The following is a 12345-nucleotide window of genomic DNA, read 5'->3' as shown; positions in this document are numbered from 1 at the left end:
ATGCCGTGGGCGGGAGTCGTCCTCCCTGCGGACTGGGAGCCCCGGGGTCCCCACGGCTTTCAGGCAGGTGGCAGTCTGATCCCACATGCCATCTGAAGGCTCTGTTTTCTAGAAAACTCCTGGCAGCTACTATCTTACCTGGGGTTCCAAAGGGAACCAGGTCTGAGGCAAGACTCCTATGCTAGTGTATTCACTGTGGAAGAAAATTCCAGGGCAGCGGGAATGAGGGAACGTGGAAATCGAGGCAGGGAGAGGGGAAAGCACGCACAAGCTGGTGTGTCTTAGGGCTGGCCTCTGTTTAGGGAAGATGGTTCCCCCAGTAGGTGAGACCCCTCTGCCCCCGGATGGATCACACAGAGCGACCACGTTCATGCCAGCTCCTTCCCACCTCCTTTCTGGATCCCAGCTGATGCTCAGGAGACTCACTCCTGGAGAGTCAGCTTTCATCACCCAGTCCTTCTGGTCAGATGTGGTTCCTGGAAGCCAAATCCTGCACCCCGAGGTGTGTATTTCATTGGAATCCAGAGATGGTGGGAGGAACCCCAGCTCTCAAGGGTTTGACTGGGTCGAGCCTTGGTCCCTAAGGTTCCCACTGAGGGGGGCAGTGATGGAGGCAGGGAGATGGTGGCCAAGACATTCTGATGAGGAATGTCCAGTCTCACCCTGGAGTCACCCAAGGTCACGTCCACAGAAACAGTATTTTTAATGCAGCCTTTGCACCTCCCTTAAGGACGCTCTTCCACAGCCTTGGAATCAAATAGGAGCAGTGCCAAAAACCAGTACAAAGAGGAAGCAGCATCCAGGGACCAGAAAGTTGCGAACAACCTTGCTACCTTGCAAGAATGAGAAATAGGCTTTCGGTGGCAACACGGAGAGGAATGTAAATTTATTTTTTGCCTTGATTCATTCGACTTAGAGGTCTGGAAGAGTTAGGTTTCCATATTCCTGTGTAGTCAGTCCCTAAATGTGTCATCAAAGACCTTCATCCCAAATAGAAACACAGTGGTCGTGTGTATTCAGCCACATAACCCTGGCCGATCTGCCTCTGGACTATTTTGAGAAAATGACCAAAAGCACTTCCCGCTTTTGTCTGCCCTCTGAGGCTTCGTTTTGTTATTAAGTCTTTATGAAGAGGAGAAGTTCTCATGATTAAAAATGAAACCAAAAATTGTATATGCAGAACTTGACTGTCCACAAGGCAAGAGAATGTATTTAAAGATGCCTAGATAGCGGGTGATGGGGAGCAGGAACTGTTCAGCGTTCCCCCACCTCCTCTCCCCACATGCCTCTTATCCCCTCACCTCACCTGCCCCCGGGGGTGCTACCCGAGGCAGCCGCAGACGAGGGGAGAGAAAGCAGCGTGTTTCCTGGGGACAGAGACCCCAAGACGGGTGCGAAGGTGTCTCTCCCTCTTCCAACGTGGATGCCCAGGACCTGTCTGTGACACTCTCAAGGCAGTGACATAAAATAGTGTTTCAACTAATGCATCAAGTAATCATAAAGCAACTAAAATCATGGAAAATGGGAAGGCTAGAGGCCCCCTTGTGTGAGCATACAGAGTAATGTTTTAATACAAAGGATAAACACAAGTTCCTGGGTAACAAGTTCCAGAGCTGGCAGGTGACCTTGAGACGTAAGAGGATTTTGAGAACCATGGTTATTAAAACCCTAAAAACACTGACTTTAGTGCCTGGCAGGGGGGAAAAAAATAATCTTAACACATACCTTAAAAATAATACTTAATAAGTTTCTCCACAAAGACACAAACACCACCATAGAACTTATTTTCACTTTATTAACAACGTGGCTTACAATTTTCTTCAAGTAAAAAGGGTTTCTTTCTTCTCATTTAGAATAAAAATTAAAATATAACTCTGATATAGATTTTCATTTATTTACATGAAAACATATATACAGAATACAATCTTACAGCAAACCAACAACAGGCCCTTCGTCCTGCAAACCTCGAAAGCAAAAACACCAATTTTTTTCCCTTTTATGCACCAAAACACACAAGATACGAATCAAATTCCTATACGAACTATTCAAACTGGAATGCGAAACAGCAAGAGGGCTGTGGACGGCCACGAGGACAGAGTTTACGTTTCCAGACATCATGCCACTCCCGTTTTGCAGAACAAACGAGACAACTTTTTTTTCTGTCACTTAAAACATTTTGTCTCCAGTTTCCCATCATCAGGTGACTTTCAACAAGCACTTGTCAGAACTTCACTTTTTCTTCAACGCGCCTCTTCGGGCCGTAGGGAGCCCCCCTCCGTGCGGCGACGGACGTCCTGACCTACTGACACTCGCTGGTACCCGATCTTGGCCATTTTTAAACAAAACCAGTGAGACAGAAAGTGTGCGTCTCAGGCAAGTGCGTTACTGCTGCTCATCTAAACCAGAGACGCCTTTACGAACCAGAACCCAAGGCAGCACCGTGCGACAGCACTTTGAATTTTTAGGTCAATCAACTGGGTCAAACTTGGCACAATGTGTTCGTATCACGTCGTGTTCCAGCTACGGGGTAAAGCAACTCCAGGGGCCAAAGCTGGGAGGTTTAGCCAACCAACCTGAAAATTCAACCGAGCTGAAGGGAGTAAAGCAATTTTCAGAAAAGTCTTGAACAGAAAAGAACAGTGAAGGAAAAAGGGAATCGTTCCACTGTGACGGTTGCCAACAGAGCCTTCCTTTGCTGTTTAATTATTGCACAAAAGCGTCAGGGGCCGGGTATGTCTCTGCAAAGATTTTTTTCCCTTCAAAACTACAGATGCCTTAATTTACCATTTTTTCCCTCAAATAACTGCACGCTTGGTCACAACTTTCTCAAGACAAGAAAGCAAGACTGGAGCTTAGATTCGCCGTCTTAACCAAATAGCAACCTGACGTTCAAACCACAAAGATTTTCACACGAGCGCTTTTCTAAGTTCTATCTACAGAAATAAATACAAACAGGTATTCTAACAACGAAGTGTGAAACCCCCAAGGCCTCCAAAACAAAGGGAGAACAGCCCTCAGAAAGGGGCGTTTGGCTTAGGATGTAAAGGCAGCCTCAGCGCGGCCTGATGACACTCAAAACTCTAGGACGTGAATTCAGGAAACGGAACCAGCCTTCAAAGGCGGATCACCATCAACCCTCCAGAGACTGCAGGGAGGCGGCGGCGGTCAAAAGGTCTGAGTCCTTTTCATTTACTGAACAAACCAAAGCAAACACAGGAAATCACCCCTCAAACATGATCACATAAGGCAAAGCAGCCGCACAGCTGCACAGCTCCAACACGCAGAGCGGGCCCAACCTGGGCAAATGAACCCAATTCTAAAAGTGGTGGGTAAGTTCTCTGCTGCTGTTTTTCTCCCGTACATGCCGGTTATGCTTTGCTCTTTTCGGGCTGTTTAGGATGACATTTCTGTGGATAGGGTATTTTCCTAACACAGGATAAAGGCGGTCAAGAGGTCAGAGGTCAACTCAGGCTCTGCTGGTTTTAGGGCAGGATCGAGGGAGGAACTCTTGGCATTAAAGGCGAGGCTGCGTTTTTATTTCTGCTTTTCAGGTTATACGCGTGGCCCAGACCTCGGAGCGACTGCTTGGCCCAGAGGAGAAACACGCTTCTCGGCCAGTTCTGGGAGGAGAGGGGCCACGCAGTCTGCGCAGGACCCAGGCACACACGGCAGAGGACTCTGGTCCCAGCGTTGTCAGAGAGACGGCAGGGGATCAGAGCATCTGGGGACGAAGAGGGGAGAGGGCATCGCTGGCCAGATGCTTCAGCCCAGAAACGCTGGGCGCAGGCGCTGTGGTGTTCTGGGGGCTGCAGGTGTGATATGGACTCTTCCTGCCACAAGGAGACAGAACAGTAACACGTGGTAAACGGTCCTGGGAAACCGGCCCCTTTTCTCAGACAAGAGCTGGTAAGAGGTGAAGCCTATGGAGACATGAACACGATCTTCAAGCAAGCACACCCACCGTCACCAAAATCTCCCAAGAATCGGAGTTGGAGGACACTGGCAATGCTCAGAGCAGAAGCATCTTCTTGGCCCTGAAAGGTTTCCAGGCTCAGGGAGAGGCCGGGGGGTGGCAGGTGGCAGAGACAGGCTTCGTGACGCTGGCCCCAGGGCCCGGCCTCTTCTGCCTCGGCTGCGGCATCTCCTCCCCGGCACACACCAAGCGGATGTGATCCACAGAGACTGAGGACAGGGAGAGTCTCGGTAAGCAGGAAGGTGCCCCCACAGCGGGTGGCCATGGCTCACCAGGGCTGCCCGGCGGGAGGGCTCCAGCTCCCCTGGGTGGGCTCCTGAGATGCCCCCCGGGGAGCACCTCCCCCTCTGAGCTGTTATCGGAAAGGGCTGGAGAAGGTGATGCTCATTCTGAAGGACCACGCTGGGCGGCAGCCCTTGCCATCCTTCTCTCCCATCCCAAACGCAGCAGGAACAGCTCAGCTTGAAAAGGCCACCGTGATGGATCGTAAATGCGTCCGCGGCAGGAAAATGCCAAAGACCTTGAACAGGATGCCCCTCCCAACTGTTGGACAGGGTTCCACTCCATGGGGCTGAGCACTGAAGGCCAAAACACGTGGCTGAGAAGCTGAGGAGGCAAGGGTCGGAGAACCAAGAGGGGATCAAAATTTGCGCTCAGAGGAGAGAAATCCAAGTGCCGGCCAGGCCCAAGTCATCGCCAGTAATTCCTGTCTGCACGGACCAGGACGCAAGTCCGCGCCACCCAGGCGTCCAGACAAGGTCCCCTGCCAGACGCTGAAGCCTGACTGCAGGAACCAGCCACAGGGAGCCTATAGTATCCACCACTATGTGTCTTCCATTCTCATCTGTGTCAGTGACAGAATGTCGATCAGGGCTTACATTTGTAACGAAGCGTCTCAAAGTCTGACGGATAACCAGGCCTCCGTGTGGAGCAGAAAGGAGAGCAGCTCGTCAGCTCCCCCAAGACAGCATCACCAGCGCTGCTGAGACCCTCGTGTAAGAGAAGGGATCAAGGTGATCATGGTCAGGAACTAAGAGAAGGGTGGGCAGCCCCTGCTTCTCACGTCCACCTCGGACAAGGTGTGGGCCCAGCTTCCTCGTGTTTAAGTTTAAAAAGGCATTTGGGCGACTGCCACCGCAGGGTACGGGAGTCTGTGTGGGTTTGAAAGAGTATTTCGAATCCCTCCCGGGCGCGCACAGACGCAGTGCCTGGTACAAGAGGCCAGCCGGTTCCCCGAGCCACAGATCTCGCTGCAAATGACAGGATGGGCTGGATGCAAACTGCCCGAGAAGTGTCCTGAGCCACCTCTAAGCCAGGGTGAGCTGGGGGACTCACAGGGTCACTGTCCTTCTTTTTCTCCCTGTGGCCCAGCTGGCCCCTTCCCAGACAGCACCGGCAGGACGCTGCCACCTCCAAGCTGGCAGGAGTTCAGACCTGTCCCTTTACGGGACGAGGTCCAGAGTGAGTCAACGTCAGCTGGGATCACAGCACAGGCCGCTGGCCAGGCCTAGAGCTGGTCCTCACCCCATCGCAGAGGCGTGTGCAGGGCGGGGCTGACAAGACGGCGCTCCTCTAAGGGGATGCAGCTGGGGTACCCACAGCTTCCCTCAATCCCCTCCCGCTCTCCGTGATTCAGCTCCGCTGCACAACTCAGCACTCCCTGAGAGACTGAGAGTCCCTCCCTGCCCTGGTCACAACTAAACCGGGACGTCAGAGATCTTGGAGGTTCCATAAAACACGGCAGGTACACCTCCTCGCTGCAGACTTCCGGATGTGCCCGTCACGCAGGAAAATCCGTCTCCCCGCGGTGGTGCGCGGCCTCCTTCACTGCCCAGACCCCCTCCGGGGCTCCTCCGACAGGGGGAGTCCTTCCTTCTCCAGCCATCCCGAAACGGCGCCCGGAGCTGCGCGGGAGAGCAGGCTGCGGGGGCGGCCGGCGCACGTGGGCGTGGAGGCGGCGTCTACGAACACGGCCGCCTGAGCGAGCACAGCCAGGCTCCTCCTGCGTCACCGCGGAGGAGACATCGCCCGCCTCAGTTTTCAAAGGGCTGTGGGCCTCGGCTGAGGAAACCCTGCACAGAGGAAGCCGCCCGGCCCGGGTGGGGGAAAGGCGGGGCGCGGGGCCGGAGGCGGCGCTTAGTCACACGCTCCAGGAACCGCCGCCACCGCGGTGCCTGGAGGGCTTTGGAAACGAGGGAACACGCAGCAACTGGTGGACGGAGGAGGCCCTCATGCTCCTCGCCCTGGGGGGACACTCAGTGCATGGACCATCTCACGCATCCCGGGAAAACAGAAGTTCCTGTCCTGGAAACCCCCCCAGACCCGGCACGGCCGAGACGGCAGGCCGCCCGGGCGCGGGCGCGGTCAGTTGGCGTACTGGGCGTAGAAGGCCACCTTGACCCTCTCGATCTGGTGGCACAACTTGATGGCCGGCCCCAGCTTCAGCTCCATGCACTCCTGCACCGTCGGGAGAGTCAGCAGCAGGAGCGCCTGGCCATCGATGTCCTGCGGGAAGACAAGCCGGGTTAGAGCCGAGGCGGGGACGGTGCGCACTGGGACGCGAGAGCCGCGGGGGTGGGGGCGCTCGTCTCCTCCCAGCCTGGGGAGCGCTTGCTCAGAGGGCCACTTCCTTGACGGCTGTCTCATCTTTCCGTTCATAAAATCTTTTCGGCAAGAAATGTCGGCTACGGTGAAATGCACCAGCCTGGGCAGGAGGGGACGAAGAGCTGGAATGGGTGGGCTGGGGCCGCCATCTCCCTGGAAGTCCCCCACCCCCAGACCCAGCCCGTCCTGTGTGCGGTGTCCCTCCCTCACTCTGCTGTGACCCGTGAGCACTGAAAAGGGCTCTCCACTAATAGGAAACTCCCTCCCCGGCCAAGCTCTGCCAGTTCATCATCGGCAGGGCACAGCACCATCCTCCCGAGAACACGCGCAGTCGGACACGCGTGCCCCGCCCACCATCTGCATTTCCACACCCGCGTCACCCAGAACGCGGGTTAGGGGTCCACTTCCCTGGGCTGTCGCCTGTACCCTTCTGCTTCCACACATGGGGCCCCACAATGGAGGCATTCACTCAGTGCCTGTAAAGTTGCCTTCGCTGTTGGAGGAAGGGTGCAAAGCTCGCCCCAAAGCTTTCAGATCACCCCACTGGACAGACCCGCCTCTTCACCAGCTGACTTCCTGTAAGAATCCGGTTTATTTATCTAGACGTCGTTTGACTGGGTGACTGAGTGTCAGTGCCACACCCTCTCCTATTCGCCGAGCCATTCTTCCTGTTCCAGAGGGAGGACATACATGAGGCTCTGAGAGGCGCGCGCCCAAGTTAAGGACTCAGGGCGGTGGAGCAAGAGCAGAAACGGAAGTGCGCACACACCAGACCCCCCGGCCCGAGGAGAAGCAGGGCCCCCGGGGCTGCCGGAAGCCACAGAGACACGGGAGCCACACGACCAGGCAGGCACGTGTCCACGACACCACGTACTGGTGAATTTCACACAGGCAGCTTACACCCTTGAACTAATGGTTCACTCAGCTGTCCTGAAAGTATCTAAAGCAGAAAACCAACACGGGCAGAACGGTTAGCCCTAGAAAGACGGATTTGGCTAAGAGTGAGCGTCATGTTATCATACGGTCGGTGTCAGAAACCACCTGATGCACTGTTACCCCCAAATACGTAGGGCGGCCATAAAAATTAAGTATTCGTTTCAAAGGCATAAGGCAAGTGCAATCTATTACTGCTCGCTCACAGACGAGCACCAGCTGCGACGTGTGCAACTCCGAGCCACGTCTCAACTGAGACTTGGATCTGACCTCAGCCACCACCACACGGAAAGCAGGAGACGAATGAGTAGAATGGCTGATGAATTTCTGATGCTATATTTGTATCTTTTCTTTCCCTTTTTCCATAGCGCTTTTACTTGTGATTTTACTTCCCTTTCAGATGCCACCGATAAGGCTGATTGTAGTCGGGGGAGTTGGAAATACTGAGAGCGTTTTGCTCAACGTCAGGAAGCGAATAACAGTACCCCCTGGTCTGGGGCTTGTTACCTGACTCCATGCTCAGAGCCAGACCCACATACATTGTATCAAAACCAGACAGAGGGTGCAGGCCAGCAAAACTGGCTGATCTAACTAAGATCACACAGCGAGTTAGGGACAGGAGCGGAACTACAATGGTGGTTTCTGAAATTAAACTTTGAGGGGAAATTGCAGCTCAGCTCCTAACACCTGCACTTGGCCATGATGGCTATCCTTGGACACACAGGTTGATGACAACTGAAAATCAGCCCTGAAATGTTTGCATAACTCTTCACAGACAATTTCCCAAGGCGGCCGCCACATGCAGGCATCATGTTTCAGTGAAGGAGGTCGCTCATGTAGTCAATCAACAAGCATTTATGGAGCACCTACCGAGTGCTGGGCACTCTGATGGCCCCTGGGATATCACACTGAATGAAACAAGGGCTCCTGCCCTGGAGACTCTGGGAACAGACCACTGTGCTACGAGGAGCTACACACACAAACAGGGTGCCACGGGCTCAATCACTAATTTTCCCATGGGCTCCAAAGGGGCCCCTCCTGTCAAAGTCTAAGCTTGCTAGAGGAGAGAATGACTTCGAGGAAGACAGGATGTGTTTTTATAAATATGCGCCTATATAATTCACTTGTTCTGTTAGACACAGAATTACCAGAAATGGACCTCACTTTTAAGAAATGAAATGTGATGAAGTACTTGAAAGTTACACTGATGGGGGAAGGAGACAGTTCAGTGGTAGAGCGTATGCTTAGCATGCATGGGGTCCTGGGTTCAATCTCTGGTACCTCCATTAAATAAATAAACTGAACTGCCTCCACTCCAAAAAAATTAAAAATAAAAAAAATTAAAATTAAGAACATTTTTAAAAAGAAAGCAAGTTATACTGAGCACAGGGAAAATCCCATTTATTCTGATACAGAGGTCAGTTGAGGGCTGGCAGCCCCTTGGTGGGTACATTCAGTTCTACAGAAGCAGAAAGAGGAGGGGACAGTCTACATGTGGATTACGCCTGAAATTACCCTGCAATTTCTCTTTTCAAAGTAAATCACTAATTTGGGTAGTTCGCTTACTGTATGGCTCATAAAAGGTGACTGAGTAGGCACCATTTTACCCGAGTGTTCTGTGGGCTTTACAGACGTGTGGAGTTTTACTTTGTAATGTGCACGCCTGCAGCATGAAATTACAGAGTACAGGTTTTTTAAGCGGTTGCTATAACATTTCAGAATTAAAAGGCGTCTATTCTGGTGACAGGAAGTTTGTGATTTTTGTAAAGGCTCCTGGGTGACTATGACGGTCTCTGAATTTATCGCTTGGAACCCAGGGGGTGGACGTACAGCTGTTATTCTGTGCGCTGTGATTTCTCTCAGTGCTGGTGAATAACCCCCCCCCACCTTAACGCCTCCCAGTTCATCTAAAAACTCTTACAATGCCTGGAGTGACCCACTGGAGGCCTCACCAAATCAGAGCGGTGGCCTGTGGGCTCAAAGGCCTTAGAGCAAATTAGCAACTAAAGGTCTGATTAAACAAAAACACCCTCAAGTGCCTGTGACTTCAGGCAGCCCGGCCAGCAACCACCTTTTATTTTGACAGATAAAACGGCCTAATGTGGAACCGAAAATTAAATAAGAAATAAGGCTATTTATCGATTAAATTCTACCTATTTTTTCTCTCTCGAAGAAAAATAAGTATGGAGGGCCCAGGTTTTAACTGATGTGGGAGGAGCAGGTGGAGGGAGGGCCCCGTGGGAGGAGCAGGTGGAGGGAGGGCCCCGCCCCCTGCTGATTCAAGAAGTGGCCAATTTCGGGTACGTTTCCTTGTTGGACGCCTTCGCCTGAGAAGGCGTGAAACTTTCCAAGATGTTGTTATAAACAGGGATTAAGGTCCAATTAAGGACGACCCAGTGGTAAGTAGTATTTGCGCCTCTTAACCAAATTTTCACTTTCTTGCTGATTACCAGCTATTTATAAAAGGATCCGACACGGGGCCCATGCACCCTTCACAGCACAGTCTTTGCTCTTTATCCTGCAAGAGACCCAACCGAAAACATTTCTCAGTTAAAAGTGGCACCTGAGTCTAAAAACCAAACCAAACCAAACCTTAGACCAACATAAATCGGTACCTTTTGTATCTGCCTTTTGGGAAAAGAATGTATCTAAATCACTATGCTCTACACCAGAAGCCAACACAACAGTATAAGCCTTGTAAACCAATTATGCCTCAATGTAAAGAAAAAATAAAGTAAAATAAAAAGATAAAATCCCCGATAACCCTATCTGCCTCTCGGCTGTTCTAAGGCCCATAACAGACGCCCCAGGGATGCTCGCTGAGTGCTCACGGGAACGGCTGGAACACGTGTTTGCCGGTGTCATCAGCGCTCGGCCTGTATTCGAACGCGGTGAAGCGTTCCGAGGTGTTCGAAGCGCCGCCAGTGATGACACCGGACTGCGTCGGGTGATGCCTCCAGCAGGATTTCAACCTTCGCTTTGCTCTTGTTCTCAAGACAGAGATGCAGCTTCTTAAAAAGCCCCAGATCCCGTAAGTCCCCACATTTCTCACAATTCTCTCTCTTTCCTGTGTGTGTCTTTTCAATGAAGGGACCCACTTGCTGCCACGTTCCCTATGGGTAAGTGTCTTCCTTTCTCTCTGCTGTTAAGTGTCGCCCAGAGAGCAGGTGCAGCTGACGTCACACAGCGAGGAGGCGGCCTGGCCTGCCGGCCACCACTCCCACGTTCGGTGTGCACTCACTGCATGTCTGCAGAAGATGCAGAGAAAACCTCTGAAGGCGAGAACTGACTCTCCCCTGGGAGGAGCTGGGAACCACATGAAGTTGCTTTTTCACGATTCATCACTGCGTTTTGGTGGCCTTGGGAGAGCATCTGAGCAGTCCACTGGGTACAAGGGAAATCAGAGCCCTTCCTCGTTTCTTTCCTGATTTAATGCCCAAATCTCCCTCTTTCTAGGCTATCGGTTTGTATAATCTTAAAAAAAAAAAAAGGCTAGATGGACGTACCTTTAATTTATGATATGGAAAACAGCACTTTTGTAAAATAGAAGGTCGTGAAAGATTATTTACATTGTGAAACCCTGCAAGAAATTCCAATACATCGAGCACGCATAGCAGACAGAGCAAGTCCCGGCTCCACCCTGAACTTTTTACGCGAGGTCAGTGAGAGATGTGCGAGGTGGGTTGTGTTCAGAGGGTGTTTTCACATTCATTGAAGGGAAAATGTAAGTAGAACGCTCCCTTCTAATGGCACATGGTAGCATTTCTTATGTGTTAGCAAATGAGCATCAGTCCACCTGCCAGAGTGGACATTTTTTAAGGTATGGGTTATGTCAACTGTTTTCCCGTTTATTCATCATTCAGCGCAGTACCTAACATACCACAGGCTTTCAAACAAGTCAGAGAAAGAAGTGAAGGAAGTAAGAAAAGTGGTGAAACCGGCATGAAATACAGCACAAGGGACCGAGGGCTCTGCCTCGAGGAAGGCAGAGTGGGCAGACTGTTCCCTATTTGTCCAGAGAAGTAAAAGCCCTGCATGTTATAAACGAGACAAACTGAAGACGCCCCCGAAAGGTGGAGAGAAGGCGGCAACCAGCTAGGGACCGTGGAACCCAAGATATGACAGAGCAGCTAATTCTTTGGGCTTTGGTTTGCTGATTGACCTCTTACTCCCAAGACATTGCTCAAGAAGCTGGCTGCCCAGAAATGCCAACGGGCACAGATGAAAAGAGGCCCAACTGAAGCCCGTTCTCTCTACTGGAAAGTGGTTGCTAGGGAGACACAGCCTTTTGGACAGTAACTGCTCCACTGCAAGAAAGCACCTCCCCACCCCCACCCCCAGAGGCATGCGGGGAGCCCTGACCTCCAGCCTGGCCAGGAGAGCCAGGGTTTCCATCGCCCCTGGATGGCAAAGGGCCCCCAGGGAGGTGCCGGTGGGGACCCCGGGTGCAGTGCCCCCTGCCCTCCAGTGACAAGGAAGCAGCCCATCCCCTGCCACGGCCGAGCCGCAGGAAGCCGTCTGGAACAGAAGGCCCGGAGGCTTAGAGCAAAGACGGCCACTGTGCAGCCAGCTCGCCGTACCTGCTCCTGAAATATCTTGGCCAGGGGGGCACAGTCCGTCAGCTTGATGAACCTCACCACGTCGGTCACCGTCCACTCCAGTGGGTTGCTCTCCAGAACCAGCCTCTCCTCCTCCTCCTGCTTCTCCTGCAGAGGGAAGGGAAGCGGGAGGTCGCGTCACCCCTTTGCGGACGGCGGGACCTCTCTCTCCCAGCCCCGTAGGCTGCGGCCAGGCCCCGGACCACGGGCAGCCCCCTCCCAGAACGGCCGCAGATG

General features: G+C 52.6%; 1 protein-coding gene across 4 annotated transcripts in view; it reads right to left on the bottom strand.

Moving 5' to 3' along the window:
- Positions 1-1777: 1777 nt before the first annotated feature.
- Positions 1778-12345, bottom strand: part of SFMBT2 (Scm like with four mbt domains 2) — a 149971-nt gene continuing 139403 nt past the window's right edge. For all 4 annotated transcript variants that reach the window (XM_072954947.1, XM_072954946.1, XM_031670859.2 and 1 more), the window contains 2 exons: positions 12091-12216; positions 1778-6478 (listed from right to left, as the gene is read on the bottom strand). In XM_072954947.1, the coding sequence (XP_072811048.1) occupies positions 6338-6478; positions 12091-12216 (267 nt within the window). In that variant the 3' untranslated portion in view covers positions 1778-6337. The remainder of the gene's footprint in view (positions 6479-12090; positions 12217-12345) is intronic.

Source organism: Vicugna pacos, chromosome 35 (genome assembly GCF_048564905.1).
Source record: "Vicugna pacos chromosome 35, VicPac4, whole genome shotgun sequence".
NCBI lineage: Eukaryota > Metazoa > Chordata > Mammalia > Artiodactyla > Camelidae > Vicugna > Vicugna pacos.
Note: the sequence above shows the minus strand (reverse complement) of the source record. Positions and strands in the feature narration are given on the sequence as shown.